At 35.3% G+C, this 17,559-nt stretch overlaps 1 protein-coding gene across 1 annotated transcript in view; it reads left to right on the top strand.

The window, feature by feature from the left end:
• Window positions 1-11,821: 11,821 nt before the first annotated feature.
• Window positions 11,822-17,559, top strand: part of LOC136033752 (paramyosin, long form-like) — a 66,259-nt gene continuing 60,521 nt past the window's right edge. The window contains exon 1 of the mRNA XM_065714648.1: window positions 11,822-12,114. Within this exon, the coding sequence (XP_065570720.1) occupies window positions 11,989-12,114 (126 nt within the window). The 5' untranslated portion in view covers window positions 11,822-11,988. The remainder of the gene's footprint in view (window positions 12,115-17,559) is intronic.

Genomic DNA, 17,559 nt, shown 5'->3' with positions numbered 1-17,559 from the left:
CATATAAAGTAGGAATAATGCAAGTACTGACCCAGCGCTTATAAAGCTCAGTAAGGATATGCACGTGAATTATCGAATCAGTGACTCCCTAAAACAAGAGAATCTCTCAACTCATTGGCCACAACCAAAACTAATGACGGTACCGTTAGTGCATAAGCGCTCCCTAATCCTTTCTGAAGCCCAAATTGGTATGCATGCAGGCAAAATGCAGTTATTATCAACTTGTCAAGAATGTAGCAAAATCTGTAGTTATCACTATTAGCTGATATGATGAGCACTCCTTTAAGGGTTGATTTTTTGGGTGGGACAGGAGTAAAGAGGGAACTACTCCCTTTGTGAACACTATTTGGAGTAATTATGCAAGGTCGAAAAAAGTGTTGGGATTCCAATAGGTGATGTTATATCTCAAACATTATCTATACCTCTCGAGAGAGGCTTCTTAATTTTACTTACACCGAAAATTTTACGCGTAAATTTTACGCGTAAATTTTACGGGTTGCATTATCTATCCCTCTCCTTTTGGTAAATAGAATGTAATCTGTTTTCTCTCTTATTTCTATTTATACAACCTCTCTTATAGATAATTGTTGTTTTATCTCTATGATTTCTCTAAAAGTTCGTAACAGTCCAATGCAATTATAAATTACTTTGGATCAATCAAACGTTGTATTAGTGTGTGAAAGATCAAATAAAGCCTCTGCAATTGTAATATTTGGGGGTGGAGGTGTATTGTCAGTAAAGGGAGCTATCCAACGAGGAATATTCTGTGGGGTGGGTAAATTCCGCATGGATGGGGAGGCCAATATCCCGACATTGTTTGAAAAACAATCCGAAATTAATAATTAAAAAAGCAAGTTTCGCAACTGAAGTTAATGAGCAATATTAATACTTAAAACTAACACAATTATGCCCCACATAAGAAGAGCTGTCACTTCCTCATTACTGCGATCTTTGCGCTAAATTTTAACTTTTTGTCTTAATTCCTTAGGCACGACTCCTAAAAAATAATTACTGATTAATTGGAGTACGAAGCTTTTTATAGTATTAAAATCTTTAGTTTAAAAAGCAAGGTATTGGGGTGGGGTGAGCTCTGCCCCCATATATGGAAAAATTAAGTGGTCTTATCACGGTTTTGTATACGATTTTAGTGCTGCTCCTAAATTTCAGCTGAAAAAAAGCATGATTTTTTAATTTATTGTTTATCAAAGAGTCAGATATTGTAGGTACCTCGATAAACGCGTGAGTGTTAACTAATAGCTAAGCAAACTCAAATATACAATCCCGTATTGACTGTTTGAACGACGCCATGCAGTCCCAAGCTTATCACCAAACACATCATTCGCATTTGCAATTCTCTGTAAAGCACATGATTAATTGTTCAAGTATTGAAAATATTTTTCTGCCAACTGTTCAGCTTTTGGTTGACAGAAAACATAGTCTATTCTTAAATGAATCAAGCCAGAAATCTATTCGTTTCTAGTTCTAAATTTAAATGATTCTGTGAGTCATCTTCCAAGTGCTAAATGCTTTGGATTGCGCCCAGACTTAAAGCGCGTTGGAATGTTTTGAATGGAAGGTAATTCTTCTGTTGCTAAATCCGATGCTTATCCCAGCTTAAACAAAAAAAGAAAACATTTTAGAAGTCTGACAATTTAATTGCATTTAATATGCATCCTAGATTCCTTTAAAATCGATTTGAAAATTGCTTAATTGAAAAAAAATTATGTGCTGAAAGTAAAGAACGAAACTTAAAACGAGTAACAGTTTTAAAGCCACCTATAATTTTTCTCCGAATTGCGGGGGGCAACTCTCTGCTTACCCTCTCCCCTCTAAACTATACTACTGACTATATCTAAACAATGGACGAATTGCCTAACCTACAACCCTTGCAATTAATAATAGGGGGGCATCCCCAAAGACATAATTAGTGGACCTTTTAAAAATACTGAACAAAATAGCTGTCTCAAAATTTGACTGAGTGTGTTTTGGAAAAGGATGGGGGTAGAGAGTTGACCCGAAGCCACGCTAAAATAAAATTCAGCGGCGGCAGACACAATTTCGCAAGCAGCAGCGCGCAACCGGTGGCGCCGATTTTTTTTTTTTTTTTTTTTTTTTTTTGGTTGCGCGCCGTCGAAAATCATCGACGGCGTGCCATCAATTGATCGGTGTTTGAGCTATTTTTATAATTTTTTGACTACTTTCAAAAAGTTTTAAAAGCTAAATTGATATCAGATTTTATTGGAATTTTGTCCACAATTCCTTTTTAGCTTCATTACTGTGACCGCACCTCGGACAAACTAGGGACGAGATATCAATCTTAACATTTCACAAACATTCTTTTAACCCAAATAATGTACAGCCAGACCTTAAACTGCCTGATATTTTAATTAATCTGACAAAATAGCTAATTTAAAATTTAATTTAAGCTCTAAAAACTTTAAGTAAACAAATTTACTTGCACCATAAATCTATGGCTAATTTATGAAACCTCGATTGAATCTAATGTTTATATCTTACTTCATGTCTGAATTTTCTGCTCTTGCAACCTGCATTCCACTTCTTTGACTACTCTACCCCCCAACCTCCTCACTCTCTTTGCTACAGAAACTATTACTTCTCATTGCTTGAAGATTGAATCTTCACACTTAAGTGTGATATAGTATAAGTCTTAAAATTTAACATTTCTATCAACTCATTTGATAATGAAAGAGCTTGTTTCTTATCCTTCCCATCTCATCAATTAAGGTATCGCGATTGTCGACGTACTGAAACATAGTGGGTAAGTATATTTTTACTCTCAAAGTTTTTCTTTAGCGGATAGGATTTAATTTTTTTTCTCTCTCTCTCTTTTTTACCTAGCCAATTTTCAAAAAACTTAGCATGTTGTTATTTAAGAACAGTTCGTTCCCAGGTGTTAGAAGAAAAAGAAGCAACAGCTTGTAAACAAAAGCATTATGACTTATTAAATTTTTAATTCTAACTTTAAATTTCAGAGATTAATTTGAGTTAAGCTTTAAATTCCATATTTTGTCAATTCTCAGGCAGTTTAAGGAGCCAGAATAAGAAATACAAAACTCTTAGCTAGAAACAAACTCTATCACTTTTCTTTACAACTTTGATAAGCTTATAGTTACCATGTATAAAAATAAGCTTGTTTACACGGTGTGGGGCCAACATAGATCTTAGCAGTATAGAGCATAGAGCTTAGCAGCAACAATCAGTCCATCACCACTGGAAACCCTTTCTACTGCTTTACTTGTTACCGGCACCGATAGAACTTTTCTTGCCAAAGCTCCAATCCATGGTAGCTGAGTAGAATATCCTTTCGTGAAGGCAATGATTGGATTGCTGGCATCAACTAGCACATCGGCTGCCAAGCCCAGATGTAATTCTACTTGACGCCAAATCATATCATTTTCATCCTATTCTGCATTGTCGCTCTTACACATTATATGATCGAGCAGCCTTGTTTTTTTTCATGCAAGATCATAGGGAAATTTATAATTCAGAATTGCTGCTCTTCTGAGAAAACCCAATAGCTGTATTCGCACAACTGATTAGGGTAGCTGATCCATTGACTTTGACTTGATCCATCTCTTCCCCTATGAGAAGTTTCTCCATGGAAATATCCTCCCACGTAACCCCTCCTCCTCAACTCCCAGTAACCATTACTATATGTAAACACAGGTCAAAGTTTGTAACTTGCAGCCCCTCCCACGGGGACTGCGGGGGAGTAAGTCGTCCCTAAAGACATAGTTATTAGGTTTTTGGAAAATGGTGAATAAAATGGCTATCTCGGAATTTTGATCCGGTGACTTTGGGGAAAAAATTAGCGTTGGAGGGGGCCTAGGGGCCCTCCAATTTTTTGGTCACTTAAAAATGGCACTAGAGCTTTTAATTTCCGTTAGAATGAGCCCTTTCACGACATTCTAGGACCACTGAGTCGATACGATCACCCCTGGAAAAAAAAAACAAATAAACACGCATCCGTGATCTGTCTTCTGGCAAAAAATGCGAAATTCCACATTTTTGTATATAGGAGCTTGAAACTTCTACAATAAGGTTCTCTGATACGCTGAATCTGATGGTGTGATTTTCGTTAAAATTGTATAACTTAGGGGTGTTTCCCCCAATTTCTAAAACGAGGCAAATTTTCTCAGGCTCGTAACTTTTGATGGGTAGAACTGATCTTGATGAAACTTATATATTTAAAATCAGCATTAAAATACAATTCTTTTGATGTAACTATTGGTATCAAAATTCCATTTTTTAGAGTTTCGGTTACTATTGAGCCGGGTCCCTCCTTACTACAGTTTGTTACCACGAACTGTTTGACTGAGTTAGACCCTAATTTATTATTTGCTTTCAGGGCTAAAAAAGCCTTAGAAAGAGTTTCATAAATTTCAGGGGTATTATCAAGTTCCACAATTGCTTTTTTGACAGCAGGCAAGGATGAATCTTTCGTTTTAGGTTGTATTCTTGAAGATTCGCATCTATTAACCTAAATTCATCGTGACTACCGTAACAAAAGACCAGATAAGTGGGCTTTCCGTGCGAATCCTTTCCTATTTGCATAATTTTCACGGGCCATAGGGGGTAGTTCTTGAATTTAGCTAGCGCAACATCAAACTGCTTGAAACGCTGCATCATTAACAGTATCTCATTTTTAGAAGTCGATAAACAGAGCAAAAAGACTTACCATTAAGTGAGAGCCAAGCCTCCCCATTGCATCCAAGCGTATTCAACCTGTGTATAAGCAAAAAGACTTACCTTTAGGTGAGAGCTTTTATTGTAAGTGTTTTATTGTTTATTATTTTATTTGCTGAAGACGGCCCTCAGAATTAGGGCCGAAATATTCAAATAGGTTTTGTTGGTTCACTGTCTTGGGAAAGAAGTCCTCATTATTCTCTCTTCTGTGGTTGTAACATAAAGAAATATGCTAAGAAAACAATTCTTAATCTGTAATAGGCAGAATAATTATAGTTAACACATTTTCAGGGGGAAAACCTTTATCTCCACCTCTTTCCTTGTTTTTCCAGTTTTTTCTAAGAAATTCATGAATTTCTTAGAACCTATATGTTTATAGAATATATAACCCCACCCCCGCAATTTGCAAATATACACCCAGAATTGCATTCTGAATCTCAATATAACATCTGTTTGCGTCACAAATAAACTTTACCAACATATTATCCATATGGTGGATACCCGGGGAGCGGTAGCAAATCCCATATTATATAGGAGCTTGTTTTAAGTTGTAATGCTGCTTCTTAATTTTGTTTGAAAAAAATGATATTTAAAATTTAATTTCACTATTTGAACTTATAAATGAACTTTTTCTATCTAAACATGATAAGAGCTTTCGTTTTAGACACTCCTGTTTATTTGCTAAAGCATAAAGTTTAGTAAGTCTTATAAATTAAGAACTGAAAAGTAGGCCCGAAGAAGGTGATTCCTTTAGGTCTGCCTGAAATGCCAAAATATGTTGTTTTTTTTTTTCAATTTGTTATACATAAATTTTCTTAGGGGCTTTTTTCCTAGTGTTTATACTTTATTTGAAAATTCGAAAAAGTATCGTTTACAATGCTTACTGTTTACAATGTAATTGTTTACAGTGTAGTTTGAATTTTGAAAAAAAAACAACAAAGCTCCTCCTAAATTTCAAGAAATACATATCCCACCGGCTACATTTTTGCTAATTCGCATTAATAAGGATTCATTTGAAAAATGTTGCTTTTGTAACCAAAAAGTCATATAAATGCCAAAAAATGAGTATCTTGCCATCACAAATTCTTATGATTGTTTTCGGCTTACTTCATACTAACCCCAAAAATGTGATTTCAATAAATTTTCAAGATTCTGAGGTTTCAAGTTTTATTCAAATTCAACTCGTAATTTCCTATATTTCTTATATACCTTCCTTTTTTGTGCTTGCTACACTTGGGTAAAGTTTCAAGTACCAGTTGGCTACGTATATTGAACTCTGAAATGCTTTCAGTAAAGCGCTACGTGATCTGAAAGACAAAATCATACTATTCCTTAAGAAGAAACATTTAAGCTAAATTTTGCCATTTAGCATAATTTTTATGTTCCTTCGAATGGTCTTCATGGGGACCCTTTGTTGCTTAACAACAAATTTCAGTTTTATCCTAATCAACACGTTAGCACTTTTCCTGAGAGCAACTTTTAACAAAATTAAATAAAAAAACAAGTTTTTTAACGGAAAGTAAGGAGCGACATTAAAACTTAAAACCTATTAAAACTTAAACAGAAATTACTTCGTATATGAAAGGGGCTGCTTCCTCATCAACGCCCCGCTCTTTACGCTAAAGTTTGACCCTTTCTCTTAACTCTACTTTTTTAAAACAGTAAAAAAGTTTAGAGTAAAAAGCGGGGCGTTGATGAGGAAGCAGCCCCTTTCATATACGAAGTAATTTCCGTTCGTTTTAAGTTTTAATGTCGCTCATTACTTTCCGTTAAAAAAACTTGTTTTTAATTTATTTTCTGAACGTTTTTGAATCAATGGATGTTTTGATTTTGACTCTCCGCAGATGAATAATTAAAACGAAATTTGCCTATTTATTTTTTTGGCTAAATGGCTTTCTCATAGTTTTGATCGAATGCTTTGAGAAAAAAGGAGCGGGGGAGGAGGCCTAGCTGCCCTTCGAATTTTTGGCTACTTAAAAAGGCAACTAGAACTTTTAATTTTTTACGAATGTTTTTATAAGATATACATAACTTACAAATTAGCTTACGTAACAAACTTCTGTATTCTCATGTTTTTATTACGTACTAGCTGTTGGGGTGGCGCTTCGCGCTACCCCAACACCTAGTTGGTGGGGGCGCTTTGCGCCCTCCCCAAGCCCCCCCGCGCGCGTAAGTCGTTACGCGCCATATTAGTTACGCGCCATTGTAGTTGTATTATATACTTATAATATATAAAAAAAACTAAAATCTGGTAAGCATTGATGACCTTATCCAAGTCAAAATCCCAAACCCAATCATCATCGCTATCATTTTCAGTTTTGATACGTTTTGACTCTCGCTGTCCAGGTTGATCTTCATCTAATTGCGCGGTTTTGCGTTCTGTAGCCGCAAGCCTTTTGGCATTAACTCTTTGAGCAGCTTCCTCGGCTGTTTCTTCTGTTGTAGGATTTGGTAACATTCTATCTTTTTCAATGTTTTTTAATTTGTCAATGTTTTAATTTGTCAATGCTTGCTAAAGCTCAACAATTTATAATAAACCTCAAAATTTTAAGTATATGTTTTAAGGTTTTCGAATTACTTTAATCTATTGTCAAAATATTTCGAAATATTTATGCAATTCCCAGTTTTTACATTTTAGTTTGTTTTCTTGTTCTTCTTTATTTTTCAGACGTCATATGCGAACCCTCAACACAAAAATACATACAACTTATTTTTATATATATAGAAGATATAATCTGGCGTAACAGACATAGTGTAACAGACATAACACACAAACAACTTATTTTTATATATATATAGAAGATATGAAGGGGTTCACCCCCTCGTCGTACCTCGCTCTTTACACTAAAGCTTAAATTTTTCCCAATTTCTTAAGAATGACCCCTGAATCACAAAAGCCGTAGAATAAATAGTTGAAATTACTAAAAATGATTTAGCATAAAGAGCGAGATATTAGGAGGAGGTGAGCCCATCATTATGCGTAATAATTTCTCTTCGTTTTAACTTTTAATGCTTCTCCTTACTTTCAGTTGAAAAAATTTTTTTCATATTTATTTTTTCATTCTTTTTTTTAATAGTGCTAGAAAATCCTGCGCTCCATTCATGAAAATTTTCTTCCCCCATGACAAATTCCTCCAAGAGAAGTTCCCCTAACATATCTTCCTCTTATCGACCCCCCCCCCACAACCTAAAAATCCCCCTAAAACGTCTGTACACTTCTATATGTAAGCACCATTACTGTATGTAAGCACTGGTCAAAGTTTGCAACTTGTGGCCCCTCCCAATGGGACTGTGGGGAGCACGTCGTGCCCAAAGACATAGTTATAAGGTTTTTTGACTACGCTGAATAAAATGGTTATCTCAGAATTTTGATTTGGTGACTTTGGGAAAATAATTAGCGTGGGAGGGGGCCTAGGTGCCCTCCAATTTTTTGGTCACGAAAAAAGGGCACTAGAACTTTTCATTTCCTTTAGAATGAGTCCTCTCGTAAGATTCTAGGACCACTGGGTCGACACGATCACCCTGAAAAAAAAAAAAAATAAATAAACACGCATCCGTGATCTGCCTTCTGGCAAAAAATACAAAATTCTACATTTTTGTAGATAGGAGCTTGAAAATTCTACAATAGGGTTCTCTAATACGCTGAATCTGATGGTGTGATTTTCGTTAAGATTTTATGACTTTTAGGGGTTGTTTCTCCCTATTTTCTAAAATAAGGCAAATTTTCCCAGGTTCGTAACTTTTGATGGGTAAGACTAAACATAATTAAACTTATATATTTAAATTCAGCATTAAAATTCGATTCTTTTGATGTAGCTATTGATATCAAAATTCTATTTTTTAGAGTTTAGGTTACTATTGAGCCGGGTCGCTCCTCACTACAGTTCGTTACCACGAACTGTTTGAAAAGGGCACTAGAACTCCCGATTTTCTATTAAAAGAGCCTCCTCTGAAGTTTATACAACTACTCATTTCATAAAAATCTTGTATGCACCCGGGGAATGAATTTAAACTCTTGTCCCTGGGCCCTGGGGGCTGCGTTACCTAAAGGCATTGATAAATGATCTTTGGACTATTTATAACGCAATGGCTATTTCAAAATTTCGATTAGATCCGTTTAGGGAAAAGGGCGATGAGGAGAGGGGGGTTAGTTGCCCTCCTATCACTTTTGACTCTTAAAAGGGAACTATAACTTTCAATTTCCAATTAAATAAGCTTCCTCTAATGTTTATACAAGCCGTCTTACCGTAAAAACCTTATGGGCCTCGGGGCATAACTTACAACACTTGCCCTGGGCTCTGGGGGGTTGTTTCATTCCCGAAGGCCAAATTATGTGGTCCTTGGACTATTTCAGGCAAAATATCCCTCTCAAAATTTCTATCAAATGCATTTTGGGAAAAGAGGACGGGAGGGGGGTCAATTGCCCTCTGATCGCTGTTGACTCTTAAAAAGAGCACTAGAACTTCTGATCTCCAATTGACTGAGCCCTCTCCGAAGTTTACACGATCACCTCTTCCATAAAAACCCTTATATGTTAATAATGGGCAACTAGCTCCTGCCCATACTTGTAACCTTTGTCCTGAGGGCTATGGGAGGGTTGCTATCCCTAAAGACAGAATTACTATACTTTTCAACCATAGAGTATTTTGAATGGAAGTTGATTCTTCTGTTGCTAAATCTGATGCTTTTCCCAGCTCAAACCAAAAAAAGAAAACAGTATAGAAGTCTGATAATTAATTTCATATGCATCGTAGTTTCTCTATGAGAACTGCACTATCTAGTAACCATAACTCAAATGATTTAAATTATAAAAAAACAAAACTTACAGATGAGTGAAGAAACTTGAACTCCGACTATATTAGATTTTGTGAGAAGGATCTTGTATCACAACAACAATTTTCTTTTCGTATCAGCATTTTTTTCGTAAGAACTGTATATCGTTAAGTATGCTACTTAAAAACCAAATTAAGTGCTTGAAAATCCGCCGTAAAATTTGAATTTCAAAGAACCAGCTTTAGATATTTATTACTTTCATGGTATTTTCCAAAATTTCGATTTAGTAAAATAGCACACTATGAAAAGCTCTCTGCCGTTTATTAGCGAGTTTCTACCTTAACGAGGTTGAAAATCAGCCAATACTGGAGTAAGTGTGGCACTGCTACTCTGACATCTAGGGTAGCTGAATTTGGAAAATATACAATTTGGCTAGTAAGTTTCGTATTAGTCTTAATAGTCGGAGAACATCGCAAGAGGGCTCATTCTAGTGCCCTTTTGAAATGACCAAAAAGATTCAAGGGGAGTTAGCTCCCTCCCCCTCCTTCCATCCCCTAAAGTCTTCAGATGGAGATATTTATTTTTTCAGCATAGTTCAAAGGTCCAAAAATAATGCCTTAGATGATGATATGACTCTTCTTGGTACCTGAGGAAAGGGCTGTAAGTGGTATCGGGCGAATCGGTATCCTGACTATCGGTATTGAGCCTTTTGGGCTTGTCGATATGCGACGTATCGGTATTGGGCATTTTTTAATGTGGCTCTGTGCCTTCTATATAATAATGTGAAGAGCCTGTCTTTATTAAGGCTGATTATAGTAATTCTCTGTCTGTGCTGTTTTCACTACTATGCCGAAAAATCACGATTAGCCACCAAAATTTGGGCAATTTTCATCTGAAATTTTGCAAGGGAGGGGATTTTCCATGTGAAGAAAAGTTCGTGGCGGAACTTTCCAGCAGAAATTTTATACCAGATAGATGGAATTTCCTGGCATTATTTGAAAGACCGTAACAAATTAAACAAAAAAAAATATTCCACTGGAAGTAAGAAGCGACATTAAAACTTAACACAAACAGAGCTTATTCTGTTTATGAGTTGGTCTGTCCCCCTAGGAAAAACTAAGTAAAAATATTATGGTAGTGTAGCTACAATATGGTGTATAATGAATATCCTGGCATTATTTGGAAAACGATCAGAAATTCAATAAAAAACAAGTTTTTTTCAACTGAAAGTGAGGAGCAACATTAAAACTTAAAATGATCAGAAATTATTCCGTTACATGAATGGAACTACTCCCTCCTCAGTACCTCACTCTTTATACTAATTGTTTTATTACTTTAAGAAGCAGAGCTATGACAAATAGTCAAACTTTAGCGTATAGAGCGAGTTATTGACGAGGGGGAAAGCCATTTTACGTAATGGGATTGTTAACCCATTGTTATTTTTGTTTGTTTGAAGTCTTGTGCATTATATCACTTTGATATAAGCTTCTTTTGGGTTTGATATGCTCTTTATTGTCTTACAATAATTTCCTTCTGGAAAACGTTTTTTTTCGATTAATTAAGAAAACTAACTAAATTAATTGATTAATTTCTTACAGGATATTATATTTTTAAGCTCCTGTTCAAATGATTCCTATCTCGGTATTTCACGACTTTGGTGTGATCACCCCTGGTGAAAAAAAAGACCATTAGCAAAAAAAAAAGGAGATAAATAAACTCGGATTCTTGATCATCTTTAGCAGTTTAGTTGAAATTCCTGATGATTTGAAAACGTTTCACCATAAAAAAAATGTCGTCATTAGATGTGTATGCAGAAATTAATTTGAGTTTTGGAAAAAAATTCATTAATTTGATATTAATTACTTAATTAATTTCGAAATTAATTAATTAATCCGCAAATTAATTAATTTTAATTAATTTGCGAAAAAAGATGAATTGTGTGAACAAAATAAGTAATTTGAAGAACCGAAACCACGAATAAGCCCCCCCCCCCCAGTTCCCTCGGGCCGGATCGTTAATGTTCAGAAGTCATTCACATTGATGCACTGCTATTTTTGGTTTTTGTTCCATAAGCTAAGATGAAATATTTCCATCCATGAAAAAAAGTTTCTTACAACTCGATATGGTTCTTAGCCTATTTTTGGGTACTTAGGCATGTAAATATTTGAAATTGAAAAATGTTAGGCTAGTAACTAGCAATGTTGTCTACTCTTCTTTTATGCTTGTCGAAATTGACGCCTATGTCCGGCTGCATGTTTGGAGAGAAAAAGAGGGAAATTCATATTGTATTCCTGCCAGGTACGAGCTATAAAAGGTATCCGCTCTATATATTCAAGGAGTAATTCGAGATTCGAACCACTGGCTGACAGATCCAGCTCACGCGTGCGTAGGAAAACATTAGCGTCATTTTCTGTGATCGCAAGTATTTTCCCGTAGGCTTCCTTCGCGGTGCAAGACTGGGAGTGTGTGAGTGAGACATTTTGGTGGAGTTTCTAAGTGAAATTCAAAATGTCTGGTACTATTGCCTCAACAAAATCTAAAACGACCAAATATACCTATCGGTCAAGTGGAGGAGCTAACACAGATGTCAGCATTGAGTATAGTTCGGATATGTCGGCCCTTTCTCGTTTGGAGGTTTGTTAATCTTCAGCCTAATTTTGAGTTGCCTTAACGAAATATTTACGTTACTTTTTTACGTAAGTTTTTTTTCATAAAAACTATAAACCCCTAATTTATTCAGTGTCTACTAATTTTAGAAAAATGATCGTTGCCTCTTAGAAAATTCAAGTTTCTAGAATCGTTTCTAAAAGTAATTCGCATGTTATTTTTGAGTTCTTTTCAATAAGTACTCTCAAAATCAACATGTTAATCTACGTTTACCCGACAGCGAGCTGTTTCCTGATCTTATCCAGACTGTAAGAAATTAAGAGCTGGGGAAAAACACATGGTCGAAAATGCTGTATCTTTGAGGTGACTCCAACTAAATGACTTCTATTAACGTTATAGATGTCCGCAAAAAGTAATCTATATAAGGAAGTATTTCAAATGTAACTATGGAAAGGAAACTCCTAAATACTCCTAATGGGTGACGACCTAAGATCTCGACGAATTCAAAACTGTGTATTTATCACCTTAGAATGTTCTAGATTCAATCTTAAACTAAAAAAAAATAAAGAAGTGTAGGGCTACCACCAGATGAAAAAAAATCACTAGATTTTAGGGATTTTTGGTTGATTTAGTGATTTTCTTCGATAATCAAGTGCTTTATGTGCTGATTAGAGATTTTCTGTTCGTGCAATGTAACAGATCACTAGAAATAGTGATAAATCACTAGGGATGGGAATTCTGAAGAAATGTAATGAAATTTCTGTCATACGGTCAACCCTGCTTTTCTTCCCCTCCTTTTTTCCCTTTGGGTTGATGTTTTAAAGTACTAGCTCTCACGAATGAAGTGGATCGACGTTTGAAAGATAATACTGCGAGCGGTGTTGCGAGTCCTTATGCGCAAAGTGTGAAATACATCAAAAGGGCTCTTTCAAAAATGAGGGTGAAATTTTCTACGGCTGAAATCTCAACATGTAACCTTCTGTAGCCAGGAGTCTTATGCCTGCTTAGCGTGCTTTTGTTGATCAAGGTCTCAGTGAAGACAGCGTATGGGCTTACATATATTTTTCTAGCATAAAAATCATTTGAAATAAAACGAAGAAAAAAAAGGGAAAACTCAACAAGGCTGAAATAAACAAAATTGTAGCTAAAAAAATGCCTTCGACTGGTGCTTTTCATTATATTTTTTCTTCTTTTTTTCAAACACAAATCTGACTTAACAAAACATGATCGAGAGTAGGAAGTCTGTAAATAGTCTACAGAATAAAAAAAAAAACTAATTTACAAGGCTATCAATAGTATTTCACCAGTCATGAATCAATAAGCTTCAGTTTACAATAATAATTCTCTGAAAAATTCAAGCAAGCTCAGTTCTCAGCAAAGCACTTGTTTTTCCACAATTCTAAAAAAAAATAGGGAAGCCTTTGAATCTGATTTGCAGATATATGTCACATACACTACGAAGATATATATATATATATATATATATATATATATATATATATATATATATATATATATATATATATATATATATATATATATATATATATAGTAATGTGAAGTTTCAACTTAGCTCTTTAATGTTCGACAAAAAACTGATGAATAGGAAGAAAAATATAATGAAAAAAATCGAGAAAGCAAAACGGGGGTGATTTTTAGCCAGGGTGTTTTTTCACAGTTAAAAAAAGTTTGGAAGAATAGAAAGATAAGCCTACAAACCAAGATTAGAATATTGGAAGCTACAGTGATGACAGTGGTCAAATATGGCTCTGAAGCATGGACACTCCGAAAAGCAGATGAAAATTTACTAGATGTTTTCCAGAGAAATTGCCTACGGATTGTTCTGGGTACCCGGCTGACTGACCGTATTTCAAACAGTAGGTTGTACGAAAAGTGTGGTTCAATCCCGCTTTCTGGGGCTATAATGAAAGAAAGGTTGAGATGGCTAGGCCACGTTCTACGGATGAAGGATGACAGATTACCGAAGATTGTCCTTTTTGGCCAACCGTCTGGGGCTACACGGAAAGCAGGTCGTCCTTGTCTGGGTTGGGAGGATGTCATAAATAAGGATTTAAAGGAAATGGGAACTTCCTGGGAGGGTGTAAAGAGGGAGGCTTTAAATAGATTAGGTTGGAGGAGGAGCGTGCGTAGCTGTGTTGGCCTCAGGCGGCTTGGTGCTGCAGTGAGTTATTAGTAGTAGTAGTAATAATAAAAGAAAAATATTCGAAAAGACAAACCAGATATTTCGGCCTCCTCCAAGCCGTCCTCAGTACTAAGAAAAAGAGACAGAAAAAAAGCGTACCGTAGAAATAAAGAAATGAGTCATTTCTCGATTTTTGTATGGTTAGCTTCAAAAATTCTTCTTTTTTTCACCGGATGAAAATCACCCTCGTTTTGTTCTCTTGATTGTATTTACATTTTTTCCTATTCTTCGTTTTTCGGTCAAAAGTCCTGTATAGCCAGTGTTGTCTGCTCTTTGCTCTTTACTTCCAGAAAGAAACTTTTTCTTTTTTAATGAAATACAAAAAGATCTTTCTCCTACCTAGAAGAAGAAACTTAAAAAGTCAATATCAGTTTTCTTAAAATATGGCTTTGAATTTAGGTTTTAAGTTGCTCTACTCTTAAACTTCTTCTAAAAAATATCTGCAATTTTGTCACACAAAGAGTTCAAGGGGTATCGTATATTATTTTTGGTATCTTTGAAGAGTCACAGATAAAAATTTAGTTCTTTATGACACATGTTCCTATAGGAAATGTATAGTGATTTTAGAAAACTGAAGGACATTGAAAGAGTTTTATATGTGTATTTAGTATAACTTATATCCTCATTATTGTAATTTTTACACGGCAATGCTGCAAAGAATTTTGAACTTTTCGTAAAAAAATATGCTTTTGTTATTTGTGCCTCCTGGAACACTTTGGGGGATTAGACGGAAAAATTGTATTACTATAAATTGTGCAAGACTAAAACAAGAAAAGTATCCGAATTAAGGGGGTTCTGCTCTCCCCCTTACCCCAAATGATGGGGCTGTGTGTAAGATCAAAACCATTTCATGCACGCCTTGACGCCTTGACGGAAAAGTAAACACCCTAAATTGCCAACACTTCGCTTGGTTACACATTTCGGCTTCCTTACGATGTCCCAGTGCCCCGCTAGTGCTGGTGCAAGAAAAAGGAAATAGGGTTTCAAGCAAGGTCTTTTTCAAAATTCCCCAATTCACTTTTGCAATTTATCACATTTAGTGGTAGGATAAGCATAAATGGCATTTATTTTTATTCTTGAATAAGTTTTGAAATTGAGTGAAAACATTTTGTCACTAGGTAGTTTTTATTTTCAAAACTGGTCTTTTAAGTTTCACTTACAAAGAGCAGAGAGGAGAGTATCTAAAAGTTGGATTTTAAGCATCTGGTTAAGAATCTTCGGCCTTGGATATTTCAATGGTACACGACACAAAAAAGTCCCATGTTTGGTGGCAAATGCTACCTCACAAGGGCATTGTTTGGTCAAATTTATACTAAACATGTAGATGTATGGATTAGATTCTAAATGAGGTCTTAGATCTTTTTCATAACACGTTTTTTAGTTTTTACTTATTAAGATGACTAGGAGGGGAGGTGTACAATATTAAGACTTTTATGTTTTCAGCCAAAGAAATTCTAACGGTATTCTTCTTATGTTCCCAGCCTTTCAACAACTTGGTGCCATTTCTGTGCCAAGATGAATTAAAAAAGAACCGTAGATAATCACGATCAATATGTTTGAATTTAGCCACCAAATATATATTTACGGTACTGTAGAGTCCTGCTAGTCCTACTAGTCACTATACGATTTATTAAACTTGGTAATGGTGCTAGTAGGGGGAGTATACAAGAGGGAGTTTTGAAAACCTTATTTTTAGGGTTTTTAACCATGGAAATTATGATCATGGAAATGACACCAAAACCTGCACTTACGGTGTCAATTGGCTTTTTATGGTGGGGTTACCAAGATGAATTTATAAAATTCTCCATGTAAAAAAGTGATTTTTCTGGTTGTTCAATCTGTCAGACTCTAATGTCAAAGTTTAAAATCTAAAGTTTTTGCCCATGGCATGGTTATGCAAATGCTGTTTACATTCAATCTGACGCTATTTTCGAGGGATTTCAGAAATTCCTATTAATTTGCTTTCACAATAAACTTTACTATTAAGATTATTCGAAATAGTAATTACTACTGAGTCAACTAGAAACGGCAATTTTTTCACTAGATTTTGTTTTTTCAAATGTATTTTTAAACTTCCAGCTACTATGGGCCGTGGTTTACTCTTTGCTAGGATGTATTGTCGTTGCAACCATGAGCATTAAAACTAGTCTTAAGAGCTTCTATGTTTGCATTTCAAAAAAGTCGATATAAAAAAAAAAACTTATTCTATGTGAGTTTTGAAAGGAATCTCTACTGAATTACCACATATTCTGCTTCTGCAGTGGGAACCGAAAAAATGTCTCGAATAAGCACTCGTCTTCGTATAAACTACTCGTCTTCGTATAAACTAAGGATATACAACTTAGTCTTCTTGATCCTAACTTGTCCTGCTTTAAATATGGTGGGCCACAAAATTTAGTTTTGTACTCTACCCATCATGTAGATGTTTACTGAGTAATCAAAGCAAATTTTTTGGTTGACTTTAAAACAGAATCAAGAACTTTAAGAGGCTTTTGGTGGCACGGTAAACAAATAATATCAGCCTGATTACATATTATGGGATTTACTGTGAATTTCAAGCAGTGACTGTAAATTTCACATACATATTCATGATTATAACATAATGTTCTTAATGTGGCTCCTTCCTAGAGATTTTAAAAAACTTAGCTTTCTTTACCTTAAACTGGGGGGAGGGGTCTTAAATTTAAGAAGTAGTATTTTCTGTTTTACAATCGCAGTGCATTCTTTTAATTCTTCTCACCGCTGTTATTTTTGAGGAGGGGGGGGGTAGTTTTGAGAAGATTTCTGAAGAAACTAAATTTCGCCTGAAGGGGCAAACTAGGGTTTGGGGGGGAATCGAGATTTGGATAGCCAATTAGACCCCTGGGAGACACTGGCTGTAGCCTTACTGCATGTTTATGTATGTTTTACCAGTATGGATGGCGGCCGAAGTATTCCTTTCCTTGTGGTCTAGCTCCCATATTCTATTATCCGGCTCCCCTCTTGGTGGCTCTGAATATGATCGAGATTCTTTTTCTTTTAGATTAATTCTGTTACCGTTTCCCTTTTTCTTTCATAACATAGGTCAAACCTAAAAGGGTGGATCATTTTTTATATTAAGTGAAAAAACTAAAAGTAAATTTTATTTCAACCCTTCATGGCCTTGTCGATATACAGTCTTATATATGAGCTTTTTTCAGTGGGTGTTGTCTATTTAGGTCAGGTCTTGATGCATTGTATCATTTTCCTTGGAACGCTGGATCTTTGGCACCGACTTTAAATTTTAATTT

Source organism: Artemia franciscana, chromosome 12 (assembly GCF_032884065.1).
Source record: "Artemia franciscana chromosome 12, ASM3288406v1, whole genome shotgun sequence".
Classification (NCBI taxonomy): domain Eukaryota; kingdom Metazoa; phylum Arthropoda; class Branchiopoda; order Anostraca; family Artemiidae; genus Artemia; species Artemia franciscana.
This window is presented reverse-complemented; position numbering and strand designations above follow the sequence as displayed.